The following is a 14,799-nucleotide window of genomic DNA, read 5'->3' on the forward strand; positions in this document are numbered from 1 at the left end:
TGTTCATATTTACATGGTGGTTACAATTAGTGTTGGTCATGTACCTAATTGACAAAAACGAATACTGAAACTTAGGCTTTGGAAGTGAGGGGATATATTGTAACTTGTCTTTTATTTTGAACTTAGGTGGATGGTCATTTAGTTGGACAGAAAAGGCCTGCTGCTAAGCAGTTAACTAAAGGAGCTTTGTAAGTCGTTCTTCCTTTATAATTTTGTTTCAGAAACCTTAATTTTTACTTTTGTCAGGGTAAAAACTCTGTACAGTATGTGTTAATTATATATCATTAATTTTTGTTGTAGTATTCTACAGCAATTACAGAAGGATCAGGTACATGCTGTGACACCAGATAAAAGCCGGTTCAGATCATTAAATGATGCAGTTCAGAGACTCCTTTCATACCACGTGTGCCAGGGATCACTGCCAACAGAAGAAGATTTAAGAAAAGGTAATTTTCTTTTTAAAATTTGGCAGTAAGTTTGTAATCAGTGTATTGCAAGGATTCTTAATGTAAATTAGAGCAGTAAGAAAAGGAACATTTTAAATTTTGTACAGTTTATTGAAGAGCAGTGTTTGAAAGTGTACTTTGTCTTTCTAGTGGACAGTGAATTTGAATCTGTAGCTACACAGCTTCTGAAGAGGACGCAGGCTATGCTGAACAAATACAGATGTTTGCTTATAGAAGATGCAATGGTAAGGTGTAGAACCCAGGTACACTTTGTTTATGGGATGGGATTCAGTTTGTTAAAAAAATACCTGCAGAGCAGGCACATGAAATTCTGTTGTCTGCTTCTGCTTTGCTCTTACACTGAACAGGCTTTGATAGTCAGGAAGGTGATTTCTGTGTATTTCTGTGGCTGATGGAACCTGAAATAGTGGTGATATTGTCCATTCAGAGGCCTCCAGCCATATTATAATTGGAGCCATATCATATTACAGTTTAGGAAATCATTGTCCTTAAAAGCTAGGTGGAACTTCATCAGACATGCTTCTGATTTAAGTGCTTTCACAGTCCCAGGTATGAGGTAAAATAAAACTGACAAAGTTACTTCAAGAATTGTATTTTACAAGGATCAGGAAATGCCATTGTGACTTCGGACATGCTAATTTTCAAGCCTGGAAAAGTTCTGAGTTTGAGTATAATAGACATTTAGATATTTAGAGACAGGAATACATAATATAACTATTAGAATTAACATGGTTTTAAAAATGAACAGTTTCATTGTAAAAGATCCTAGCCATTAAATATTTGCAAGTATTTGCAGGTGCAAAGGGAGGATGGAGGTTGTGATTTGTTCTTTTAGCGTCTGGTATGCTGTATAGCAAATCCCATTAAGTAGTTTGGAAGGGTTTATTTCACATAGCAGTCAGGTTTTAAACTAGTTGCCTGTGTTACAGCTTAGTACAGTGAACATTTTCTGTGATGGATGGATCCAGCTGGCTTGAAGGCATTGTTAGCAAAATGCAGCTCTGCACCAGCTAGTTACAAGGATGGGAGAGAAGTGCAGGGAAGATGATAGGGTGGTCCCAGTTCAAGATTTTTGCTGGTTGATCCTCTAAAAGAGAAAGATACTGTATGATGTAGAAAAATTGTGGTATACAGTAGTGAGCATACTAAGTCATGAAAAAGTACAATTCATACAAGTGAAATAGCAATTCCCTGTTCTAAAATCTTTCTCAAATAAAATTTGCAGTATAATGTGAGTAATATTTTGTGATTGAGTTTCAGAAGTGGTTGGTTCAGAGTCAAGATTGTTGAACTGTGAATGTTCTTCACAAATATGTAAAAAAAGAAACGTCTTTTTCTCTGAAGAGTAACTAAGCTATAAATGTTTTGATTTGGTACCAATATATGAGTCACTACAGAGATTGTTTTTTCCTTTTCCTCCAGCGGATAAATCCTTCTGCAGAAATGGTTATGATTGATAGGATGTTTAACCAGGAGGAAAGAGCATCTCTGACCCGGGATAAGCGTCTTGCACTTGTGGATCCTGGTAAGTAATGCTTAACTCCTAAATTAAGTTTGGAGTGTTTAAAAATAGTTGCGGCCGCAGTGAGGCTATGGATTGCTATAGATTCCAGTGATTGAAATATTTGATAAGAAGTTGCAAGATAACTTTATATAACTCCAGAATTCAACAATCCAGAGGCACTGTAGTATTGAAGCAGTTACTTGTGGGGAAAAACAAATATTTTACCTGTTTGTCAGAGAAATGTTTCTTTTGACTGACTTTCTTTCCCTGCAGTCATGACTCCTGCAGGGCCTCCATTCTAGCAGGGAAGACTCTCTGAGTTTGCTTGCAGCCAGAAAGAACACCACTGTTTGAAACATGAATACTCTTGTTCATCTTAATGAAGTGTTGCTTTTGGAGTGTCAAGGCCATTTAAATGGCAGCAGTTTTAACCGGAATATTGTTGAACATAGCACCTGGAAACGCATTATTTGTAATTGTTTAAAGGTTCTGTGTGATCTGCGTATTTTAAAGGATATTCACAGGTGGTGTTGTAGAAAGTGTTAAGTCTTCAGAGACCATGTTTGCATATTCAGAATGCCAGGAAGTGCCCTTAATCTGGTTTTACAGTGGACATATGTGCATAGTGTGGTGATTAATTTAGTGATAATCTCCTGCACTGTACGCAGCAGAACACTTAAGCATATGAACATCTCTTAAAGACACAGATCTGTAAGCTGTGGATATTATTTGAATTCCAATACACAGAAACTGTGTTGGAGTGTCAGTTATTTGGATGTGTAGGTAATTTTAGTAAAATGTTGCTACTTAATTTTCAGATGGTTATCAGGCCGATTTTTGTTGTTCTGCCAAACAATTTGAGAAAACAGCTGAAGAAACACAGTCCAGCAAAAGTGACCATCAGTCTAGCAAAACATTACCTTCTCGAAGTCAGACTACCAAAACCCAAGCCAGAGACCGACCAAAATCCAGCTCAGCAGAGTCCACAAATCACAGTAAACTTCCTCTAGTGCCTAACAACATTGTGACACCACAAGAAGGAAAAGCTTCTTCTAAAAAATCTGAGAGCCTCACTAAAGCTTTAAAGTTTGAAAAAGCTAATTGTTCTTCAGAGAGCCAATACGTGGCCCTTTCTGAAGAAAGGATGAGTGGGAAAGATCTTGCCAAGTCCACTGAGAATTCTTCAAGTTCTGAAGACTTGTCAAAAATTGTGTCAAGAGGCAGTCATGGAACACACAATAAAATATCAAGGAACACAGTTCAATCTTTCTCAAAGGTAATATGTAATAATTCACTTCAAGACAAAACTCTGAGGAGCTCTCCAAAGAATGAGGTTTTGCATCCTGATAACAGGAAAGGCTCTGGTGAACCCCAGCAAGACTTACTGCTCAGTAAGAGTTTAGAAACTACATTTAAAAACATCTTGGAACTTAAAAAAGCTGGGAGGCAGCCACAAAATGAGGCAGCAAGTAGTGGCTCGGTTGAATTAGAGTTTCCTAATTTTTCACCTATCGCTTCACAAGAGAACTGCCTGGAAAAATTTATTCCAGACCACAGTGAAAGTGTTGTAGAAACTGACTCTATTTTAGAAGCAGCTGTAAATAGTATCTTAGAGTGTTAATAGTTACAGTACCATGGACAAGTTATGTTTCTCTTAGCAGAAGCAAATGTGAATGACACCACAAGTACAGCCTGACATGCATTTAAGGTTAACCTTTCTAAACTAGATTCTGTTCTGTGTTTGAGAGCAATACTCATTGTGGTTACAGTGAGATATCCAAGTAAAGTTAATCCTTGTTAGAATGCAGTCTGTTAGGGCCTTACTGTTTCAAGTATTACTATGATAGTGCTTTTGATAATTGAGCAGTACTGCAACATAACAGGGTTGCAGGTTGTTAGGCCCTATATGATACGGTAATATACTGACAATCACAGTCATTTGAAAGGATATATTTATTAAGAAAATGTTTTTAAAGAGTGATGGAAGCAACAATTCTCCCCTACCCTTCTCTTCCACAAATCATCAAATTTTTAGTTTTTCTGGAAAACCCACTGTACCTCTATTCAGAAGTGATTATTTGCTTTGTTAATGAATCTGTATTCTAGGATTCTTAAGTTGGAAGGAAATCATCAGTGTGTTTACAAGGCTTCATAATTTAAACTTTAAGTGCTTTTCTATTGCTTTCTGAGCAGAAACTAGTACTTGATGATATATTTGTAGTGGGTAACTTTAGTCTGTGGGATGATATTATATGATCTTAGTCACAGTGGCATGATATGAAGTAATAAATGCTTGACTAAGGAAGGTAGAATGGAAGCCAGTAAATAGCAAAGTGTACAGGATGAGGCCATGATAGAGCCATGAATTTATATATATAATACATATATATGTTATCTCTTGAGGAAAAGATTTTGCATTTTATAATTGGATGTAGTCAGCCTTGAGTCTTTCTGAAGTGGTATAAATGTTTTTTTTTTGTTTGTTTGTTTTTTTTTTTAATTTGTTGTTTGTTATTTTTTTTTAGACCAAGTGTCAAAAGCACTTTTTTTTGAAAACTGTATTTGTAGCTTATATTTTAAGAGGATGTTAGCCTTACTCTGATTAAATTTAAAGGCCAGTGTTTATTTTTTATTTTTTTTGCTTTTTGCTGTCAGAGAATGTTAAGTCATCCACCGTAGCAGTCATAATTATCAAGATATGTACAGACCAAAGTTGATCAGCAATCCCATTGTTTAAACATATCAAAAAATGTGTAATTATTAATTCATATTGTAAAGCCAAGTGAAACCATTGCATGGTTTGTATTTGGCTTGCTGTCATGTTGTTAAGATAGAATCTTATTATTTTATTTATTTATTTTAATCTATGACTTTTTTTTTTGCTGCCCATGCTGCTTTGTTCTAGTTTACTTTGGTCATGAGTGCTTTTATGCACATAAGCGCGCTGACGTTCGTCACGTGTGTGTAGTACATATGTCTGCTCAGGAGGATACAGCTTTTGTGGTTTCTAAGGTATGCTCATGTTCTCCCCCAGAACTTCTCCACCATTTCTCAGAAACATTACCAGCCATTTTCCAGACTTGCTGATTATGATTTTCACGATATAGAGGCTCATTGTGACAAGCTGTGGTTGTCAGTCAGATTGCCAGGAGAGAAACCAAAAGGTTTTGCTGGTGTGTAATTCAGTCTATCTGAATGGCACAGAAGGAAAGGAGGATTAGATCCTTGGGATAGTAGAACATTACAGCGCAACTCAGTATTGAGCTACAGTCCACTGTCTGACCACTAAAGGAAACCAAATCTAGAAAGCAATGAGAGAAAGATGAACTTCCTTAAAATTCATTTCCCCTTCAACGTGAATGGAAGTACTGGTTTTGTATGTTACTGGTTGCCATTTAAAAAAATTGTGCCAATTTTAAAGTCCATGTTTGTAAAAACCCAACATTCCCAAGTGTTGTATAAAATATAAATGTATTGCCAGTTTTAAATTTTTAATTGGGTGTCCACAGAATAGATACTCAGGCAGTTAGTTGTTTTCTTATTGGCAAACTGACAAGATAGTCTTCACCTGTTGCCTTTTTAGATTTAATAATATTCTCATGGCTGTGTATCCTGATGCATATTTTATTTTATCATTTTGGAAATGGAACCATTCTGAACTATTTAGGAAGGAGAGCAGTAAGTTACACAGCTGTATGTTAACTAGTTAAAGTTTTCTTTTATTGAGGAAAAAAAAGTGAAGTTGCACATTCATCAATCCCCTTGTTTACTGTACCACCTCGAAATGGGTATGGGGATGCCAGCCTCTCTATAGCAAGCACATAACTGAAGCATCAGGTTGTGTGTCTTCTACTGGGTCTCCTTGGGAAAGGGGGACAGCAGCATATAAAAATGACAAATTACAAAAAGTAATCGTGGTTGATTTGGTCAGATGCATTTCTCTGAACTGCTGATGAGAGGAACCCATTGAACAATCCTAGTAAGACTGATCTTAGATTGTTAATGATCTGTTGTTCACTCCTTTGAATTCAGTTCTAAAGGAATTCTGGTACGTGGTGAAACAGTTAATGAAAAAGTTGTATTTTTGTGGTGCTTAAAAAAAGTTTATTAATCATATGGGCTGAAGTCCAGCAAAGTATTGTGAATGTGCATGACTTTAAACATGTTTTCATTATTTTGCTGGATCAGCATTGTGATTTCAATGTTATTTAATACTGCCTAATATTAAAACAAATTTTAAACTGGCAATTAAGAAAACTATGTTCATTTTGAAGATTTTAGTATAATTTATCTGTTAGAGTAGGGAGGCCTTACAGACTGACTTCACTTAAAGAGGATGTGTCACTTATTGTCAGTGTGGTATGGACTTTATTTGCTTAAATACCTTCATTTGTAAAGTATGTCTCACTTGAAATTGCTTTGTATACATTTTGTAAAAATATTTATAAAATGTTTTGTAAAAAAAAAAAGTATAACAAATTGCAGTTTATTTTGTTATGTTGGATAAATACTGTTAAAAGACACAAGTCAGTAAATATATTGTTAATCCATGGATAGGAAATGTTTAGTTGGAGATTACAAATTGAAACAACCATTGCAATACAGCCAAAGATTTGGGAAAAAATGTCTATCTGTGATTGTCTTGATTTAACCAGGTTGAATATTTACATTTCCAAAAGATGATTGGTCTCAGTTTTAAGTAATATGACTACAAAATACTTCTACTCCTCTGATTTTCACGATGCAGCTCTGTTGTAATATTCTGAGTAGGCCAACTTTCCATACTCCTTATGCATCTTTCTGAACATACACTATTAGGATTTGGTTCATGTGGCATTATAACTACATACAATAATGTTAATCTCCAAATTACAAGAGAGCCAATGGTCCTGCCTTGTTGGTACTGGAAGTCTTGCCATGGCGAGGTTCTTGAGACATCATGCTCTCCTTCTCTGGTGTGTTTTCACAAGGTAGAGGAATCATCTTCTTGATACCTCAGGGAGATGGAAGATAAGAGTCACTGTGTGACTGCTGCATCCACACTGCAGATTTTACTCGTGTTCAGCTGCATTTGGTTATAGATACTTGTGTTTGGGTATTTCTCATTCCTTCCTTCTGGCTGTGAGAAGATACTACAGTTGCAGGTGATAAAATGAATCTTCCTTCTTTTATTAGAGGGGTGATGAACCTTTTCTTACTGTGATTGAATTTTTCAGAAAGAATGCTGAGCCTCTGATCTAGTAAGCTCTTATGCCTGGAACTTCCTCACTTTATTTTTGGAGGCTATGGAAGTGGAGCATTGGTGAAGGGCACTGCCTCTCAACTTGGAGTAGGGCCTGCACTGTTGAAAGGTAGAAATCTTCACGGTTAGTATTTGTTATTTTGTCAATGAGACAAAATAAACATGCCTTTTGAATGCTTCCCACATGGATGCAGACAGCAACAAAATGAATAAAATCAGTTATATATTATTTTAATCTGTATTTGGGTTAGGATGGCTAAGCATCTTGGGGTTGTTTTTTTTCCTTTTTTTGTCATGTCCCTGTAGAATCACCAGGCAAACCTTTTGCATTGCTAAACACTTTATGTGAAGTTTACTGTGCAGCTGTCTTCACCTGGGAATATCTTTATGTTATAGGAACATGGCGTATTTTTTTTATTGCCTTTCAATAGCATTTTTATACTGGCCCTTGTTACGTTTATTCCAACTTACGGGGCAGAATTTCAGAAGATTTGGGCATGTGTGCTAATGTGTAGCTGATTTAAGAAAGTCAAAACACCATTCATTTTGAGGATCTGAATGAAGAAAAAAAAAAAGCCAGAATAAGATTGGCACAAGGAAAGGTAAGAAGATAATTTTAAAACGTAGAGGAATTCCTCTCTTCTCCGGGAAGTGTTTGTTTTTATAAGCCTTTAAATTTTTCCTTTAAAATCATACACACATTTCCTTGGACTTTACACAACAATGCATTTTTCAGACAGCTTCAAGAAATGGGAGAAATTGTGACTGGGGGTCAACTCTCACTTTGGTTAAAGAAAGTCACTGCAGAGAAGAAGCAAGTTCTGGTGAGGTTCTGCTCATAGCAGCTCTGGTGCACAGATGCAATGCATGTACAGATTTCAGATGGCAGTAGTGGTGGGCGTACTTCTCTGTGATTTATGGATTGGCATTTGTGAGTGCTGCTAATCTTGCAACTGGTCGTTGTATTGGAATTGGAAAAAAACGTGTTACAATAGGTAAACACCAAGCAAGCTTAAGGGAGCTTCCTGTACTAGGGAAGAAAACCATCAAAGGACACAAAATGTCCAGCTGAACCAATATTTTTGGTGTAAAAGCAAAAGCCTTTAAAGTTGCCGTGCTGTATGCTGAGGACAAACCCCATTTTATTTTTTTCTAGAGTTTATATCTTATCTTGTGGGGAAAAAGTATTTTGTCAATGGAGGAACTAGCTGCATGAGAATTTAAGGCTCTTCTGTATTTTATTTATTTTTATATATTTATACACAGACATATATATGTATATGCAAGGTGGGAATTGACCTCTCCTCCCAGGCAGCTAGTGACAGGACAAAAAAAGACTTAAACTGTGCCAGGGGAGGTTCAGGCTGGATATAGGAGGAACTTCATCACTGGAAGGGTTGTTCATCCCTGGAATGGACTGCCCAGGGAGTGGAGTCACCATCATTGGAAACGTGCTATGGCTTATCTCACAGCGTGGCATTGCTGGGTGTATCTGGGGCTGACAAATGGCCAACAGGATAAAAAAATGCGTGGAGTTAGTATTAGTGAGGTTGAATAATTTCACCTTGCTTTCATGGTAAAATTAATGAAGGATTTTGAAGGCCTCTGTTAGCAAGGACAAATAGCAGAGTGTCTCCTGTGTCTGTGGAAGGCTGGATACTGAGTGCTCAGGAACAGGGACTTGGAAACCTTTGTTTCCAGAGAAGGAAATTCACATGAGGCTGAAGGAGATGAGGCTCCAGGGTTTGGAAGAAATTAACAGGAAGGTGAGTAGGTGTGTGTGGGATGGATTTTTTGGGGACTTTCGAGATTTAAATGACTTGAACTTGATTTTAAAAACACAGGATGTATTGCAGACACAGGAAGTTGTACAGTATTATATCTGTTTATATATTAGATAACATAATCAACATACTTAATATTAAACATACTTCTCTTTTCCCCCTTTGCACCTGGGTGAAGAATGAATTTATTGAATATTTTACTCAGATGAGGATTTGTGTGTCTTAACAGTTGCAAGGATGGGCTCACACACTATTTGAAAGCTGCTTGTGAAAGAACATACCTAATATGCACGATCTGATGTTAATTTGAGCAAGAACATTACTAAAAACTGTGAGTCAGTTCCAAAGTAATGTGGAATGGGGGAGGTATTTTCATGCTACTGAGTGGATGTCATTGACAACATAATTCTTTACTAAGAGGTAAGGGAGGTATGGAATCTATTGGCTACTTCACTGTTCTTTTTCTGAGGTTAAATTTTCCCCACCAATTTGAATAATTTTGAGTTTTTACTGAAAACAATATACAACCTTAAGATATCTGTAGTAATTAGAATTCCCTTTATGAAAATGCATTGTGTTTCTCTCATCTATTAAGAAGGGCAGTTTTAATCCTGTGACAACCAGTCTGAGAGTTAAATCTTAGTTCCCAGGAAGTTGAGGACTGCTTTTTTTAAAGTGGAATATTAACACGTATGAGTTTGTTAAAGCTAAAAGGGAGATACCACTCCACTCTGATTTTGTTTTGTTTTATCCTTTGGCAGTCAAATTTTAATGTCTTAACTAAGTAATAAAGCATTCTTGGATGCTTCTAGTCTTAAGTCACTGTGACCTGTTTCTTCAGCAGTGTTCTGTCAGAGGCTGTGTGATTCGTTTCAGAGTCATTGTTATCAAGCAGGTTCCTACAAAAAATAGTCATATTTTACCTGTGCCCCCATTTTCCATAAGTTTTCCATAACTTTTGGGGAATTCATGTTTATGTCTTCAATTTGTAAACTCTCTAGCTAGGACACCCCCTCTGCTATTTGCATGCAGATGTGTTTAGCATCTACCCAAATCAGAGTGAAGGTATTTTCTTCCTTACCTGGCTGGTTTGGTAGAAATAAATACCAGGGTGAGATTATTGATGGCAGAGAAAACTGAATTTATTTACTTTTTTTTTTTCATCTGCCATGCTCTTTCAGAGTTGAAGGTGTTAGTAGTAGTTTTATGGCTCTGATACCAGGGTGCAGGCACTGAACGAATTTGAGACTGAAGATTGGAATAAACAGTGCTATGAATGGTGTGACCAGGAGCCTCAAAACCTTATACTCAAATACAGACCTGTTTGTTTGTACTGCAATCCAAAAGCAATATTTATCTTGAAATCCAATTTTGTTGTGTGTACGGAGAGGAAGAGGAGAAGGAGCAGATGTAAATTTTTAGAGCGCCATTTTTTTTTTTAGAACAGGAAAAAAAAAAAGAGGGTTTTCACTTGCTTCTTCCTTCCCCTCATTTACTTAACAAAGTGGCAGGAGCTTTGACATTGGTGAGTTGACAATGTTCTGTAAAAGGTTTAAAAATGAGAAGCATGGTGGAAAGCAGAATATGCAGCTCTATTTGTCCATTCCAGAGGTAGCTCAGTAACATCAGGTTCTGTGCAAATAAACAGTAGGTTTCACTTGTCTGCTGCTAATTATCACCCAAATTTGATTTTCAAGCTCTTCAAAGGGACTCATATCTTTCCATTTAGTTATTTGTTTCAGTGCAATGAATCTGTAATTCAAACAAAACGTGGGTCAATTTCCTACTGGAAAAAGAATGCAAGGAATGTATTTATCCACAGTCATATCAGTTTAATTTTAGTTTAATATATGTGGTGATTCATGGCCTCAGTGGGGAGGTGAATTTGTGTCAATCCGTGAATTGGCTTTGCCTGTTTGGCAAGTTTGTAAAGGGCTTGGTCAGTTGTAGAGGGTCTTAAATAATTGTGCCAAATGGGGTGGTTCTGGTGGGCTTTGAGTAATGAGAGGAAGTTTTAACATTATACAGATGTAACCAAATCTCACTGTGGAGACTTTTCCCCCCAGATATTATTTCCCTTACGTGAGATTGGGCCAGTTGGTCTTTCACACCGACATTTTTTGTACTGCAGTAATTATCCTTTTAATCTCTATAGGCAGACTGTATTTATTCTTCTCTCTGTAGTGATGCAGCCAACAGTCTCTGAGGGCATTGAAACTATGGCCTCATGCTTTTCCTTCACCAAAAGCACCTACTAAAAACGATAGGCCCAGGGAGGAAATGAGGCAATTCAAGACATGTCTGGTGGAGTGATTGACTAAGACATCAAGCAGTGTCCTGGAAATCCTTCAATACTGTGTCATGTGGATATTGTCCTGGGAAACATGTGCTGGGTGACCCTGCTTGAGTAGGGACCTTGGACAAGAGGACCTCCAGTCATGCTATCCATCCTTAACAACTTTGTACTAATAATATTCAGTTAACATTGTGTAGAAAGGTTATTTAAGTGTGCAGTACTGGCTGCAGTTTTGAATTGAACTTTATGGGGTCCCAGAGGTGATGGTGTGTCTTGAAAAATACACTAATTTCCTCCTTTTATGACCTAGAAAGAGAATATACTGTGAGAAATGTGTTAAAAGATTGTTACCAGTCAAATGGTTAGTATTTTAGAGAAAAAAAGAATTGCAGGTGTGATAGCCTGTATGACCCTTGATCCTGCTTAAGGGAGCACATTTTTAATTTTTATGCTTTCACAGATTAAGTGCTGAGAACATGTCAATACTGCCCTGGTGCACATGGTCATACAATGGATTCACGTGCTCACACAGGTTCACCTTTTGGACCTGCAGTTATCCTTGGCTATCAGACAGCTTTCTAAATGACATGACTGCTCTTCTTCCACAGGTGCCTGTCTCAGTGCACAGGGACAGCACAGGTATCTTGTACTGTAGTCAGGTCTATCTGAGGGCTTGTCTGTGTGCTCTGTAAAGTTAAACCAAGCCTAATGAGGCCAGAGCCCCATCTGAGCAGCATCTCCATTTCCTAGTTGAGTCCGTTCCCTAGCAAAATGCTGAGCATCAATTCCCACCTCCTCAGCCTCCTCCAAAAGCCAAATCTCCTCCTCTGACTGCTGCAGAGAGTGCCCATCTCCCAGATTCCTGGATGCTCTCAGCAGCAGTCTTTGTGAAGCCAAAACAACAACTGTCAGTAAAGTAGGTGTCATCTTCAGCAGAGCTCTCGTGAATATTCGCCAAGTGCCAGCAGCTACCGATCCTCTGCTGGGGAGTGTCCTACATGCTGTAGCTTGGAACTCCAGGCAGTCATTCACAAAATGTTCACTGGATGCAGTGAACGCTCTTCACTTGAACTTAACATGTCTTGTCTCTCTTCATCACTAAAAATATTCTATGTCTGACCTAATCCACAATCTCTTTTACCTGGTTTGTTACACACTGCTGCAGTAGCTGAAGAGAGCAGTCCTGATCTCTTCCTTCAGCTCATGGTGAAAGCAGTGCTGGCAGCTGCTCTCTGAGCACAGATGGCTAGCTTAGACACTCCTTGTTCAGACACTTGAGCCTCTGCTTTTTCTGTCCCTTGAAATCAGTCTTTGTGATAAAAACATTATTACTTACTTAATGCCTTTGTGCTGTAATGGATCCAGCCAGGGGGCAGTCTGCCCAGCAGCTGGCATGGAACAGCCACAGCAGGGAAAATGGTAAATCCAACTGGGAACTGCTGCCTATAAAGGTGGCAGTGAAAGTGTTGCTATCCCTGAGAATTGGTAACAGCCATTTACAGGGGTGGGTGGTTTGGGTATGCATTCTTGCTAAAAATTGTGTTCCAGATTGTGCACTCCTGTTTCCTCTCCTGCATGTGGGAATGCATAGACCCTCTGGGGTCAGGGCCCTCACAAACCAGGGACATGCAGCACTGGCTGGGTGTGGATGTTAGAGCCTGCTTTGGCTGCGGGATGCCTGGCTGCACTGAGCCTAACACAGGGCCCTGGCCTCCTTTGCCCTCAGCCAGGTGAGTGGGTTTAGGCTGAAATCACTTGGGCCTCTGGATAAAGAGCTTTTAGGTGTGTGGTGTTTGTTTTGTTTTGTTGAGGTTTTTTCAACTTTCTTTTTTTTCCCAGGAGAAGGAAGAAGGAATCGAGGGCAGGAAAACACTAGAATCTGGATAGAAGCTGAAATTTGCTCTGCAGAGCCTTTTTGTCCTACATTTTTACTACCTTTCAGAAAGAATAGCATGTATAGATTCTGTAGGCAGACTGACACAATAGCACTGCAAAGTGTGAATTTCTTCCAGCTGTCTTAATGGAGTGTTGATTTTAGAACCTAATTTGACTGCTGCTTGCTATGCAATTAGCACACAGTGAATATGTTTGGTTAGTTCAGCTGTGTGGTACCACACTGTGCTTTGGGGTGGGTGTCAGTATGGACACTTCAATCAAACCATCTTTGTAAGGTAAGTGAGCAATCAAAGAGCAAACAAAATCTGAGGCAATGGAAGCAAGAATATGCCAAGAAAAGTTGGCAATACTGTAATTCTATAAAAATTTATTTGAATGAAGTGTTAATTTCTGTTGGTAAAAAAACCCCAAAAAAACAATCAAAAATCATAGCAAAAAGAGTTGAGATACAGGAAAATCTAAACCCACAGAAACATTTTTTCAAGGTATCAGATAAAGTAGAACCTGACAAACAGTGGCTGATCAAGGGAAGATGAATCTGATACCATCATGTAAAATTGAAATACAGGAGAGCAAGACAGCTGATGAAACAAAGCAAGCATCAATAATAATAATTTTCTGGAACAGTCATATTCTTAATTAAAGAGGCAAAACCACTTTTATTAAGAATATAACTGTTCCGGAATAGTAACAGAGCTACTGTCTTGTGTAATAACAATAGTATTTGCTGGTACAAAGTTTTGAGCACAACGAGATGAAAAAACCCACCCAGACTGAGGAGGTTCTCCCCATTTTTTAATGCTTAAGCAGTTCATAAATGTTGTGACTTCCCAGGTAGCTTAAGATCTGACCATTCCTTCACAGTAGGGATCTCTAAGTCGCTTCTCTGAATCTCTTGTTTATTTAATGACGTTCTGCACTAACAAGAAAAAAGGAAGTTTTCAAGCACTTACGATAGATCAGATGGAACAGAAAACTATTTCCAAAAATTCTGGAGCACTCTGGGCTGGGGAAAGGATTTGTTGTTGTTGTTTAAATATTGTGTACTTTATCATTCCTTGGTGGCTGTGGTTTGCAGATCATTCTCATGATTCTCCACGAGGTGGAGGAAGCAGCTTGTGCTTCGTGCTGCGGTGTGGAAAGGGGCTGCGGGCCGCCGTGCAGGGCTCCTGCTACCCTCCTTCCCCACTGTCAGCCCCCACACCCTCCCACTGCGTGGAGGGAGGATGCGAGGAAGGGCTCTGAAGTGTTTCTTGCTGGTTTGCTCCTTTTAAGAACGATAATGGCGATTTCAATATCATGATTCGTCAGGAGGTCTTTAAGGGCTGCACAGAATCACAGAATATGCTGAGTTGGAGGGGACCCACACGGATCTTTGAAATCCAACTCGTGACCCTGCCCAGGGCATCCCCAGGAGTCGCACCATGTGCCTGAGAGCGTTGTCCAGGCATGAAGGATGCTGATGTGATTGTGATGGGAGAAGCTTAGTCCCACAGCTGTGTGCTGCCTGTCTGTGCTCATACAGCCAGGGCTGGCCGATAAACCTGGTTCTCTGAGATTTGGTGTGCTGCAGTGTATTCAGTCCTACAGGGCTGTTTCACTATGAAACT

General features: G+C 38.5%; 1 protein-coding gene across 8 annotated transcripts in view; it reads left to right on the plus strand.

The window, feature by feature from the left end:
- BICRAL (BRD4 interacting chromatin remodeling complex associated protein like) overlaps positions 1-6,597 on the plus strand; it is a 46,368-nt gene extending 39,771 nt beyond the window's left edge. For all 8 annotated transcript variants that reach the window (XM_039568629.1, XM_039568627.1, XM_039568626.1 and 5 more), the window contains 5 exons: positions 127-188; positions 301-446; positions 597-691; positions 1,890-1,992; positions 2,790-6,597. In XM_039568629.1, the coding sequence (XP_039424563.1) occupies positions 127-188; positions 301-446; positions 597-691; positions 1,890-1,992; positions 2,790-3,592 (1,209 nt within the window). In that variant the 3' untranslated portion in view covers positions 3,593-6,597. The remainder of the gene's footprint in view (positions 1-126; positions 189-300; positions 447-596; positions 692-1,889; positions 1,993-2,789) is intronic.
- Positions 6,598-14,799: the final 8,202 nt, after the last annotated feature.

This window comes from Corvus cornix, chromosome 3 (assembly GCF_000738735.6).
Source record: "Corvus cornix cornix isolate S_Up_H32 chromosome 3, ASM73873v5, whole genome shotgun sequence".
Classification (NCBI taxonomy): domain Eukaryota; kingdom Metazoa; phylum Chordata; class Aves; order Passeriformes; family Corvidae; genus Corvus; species Corvus cornix.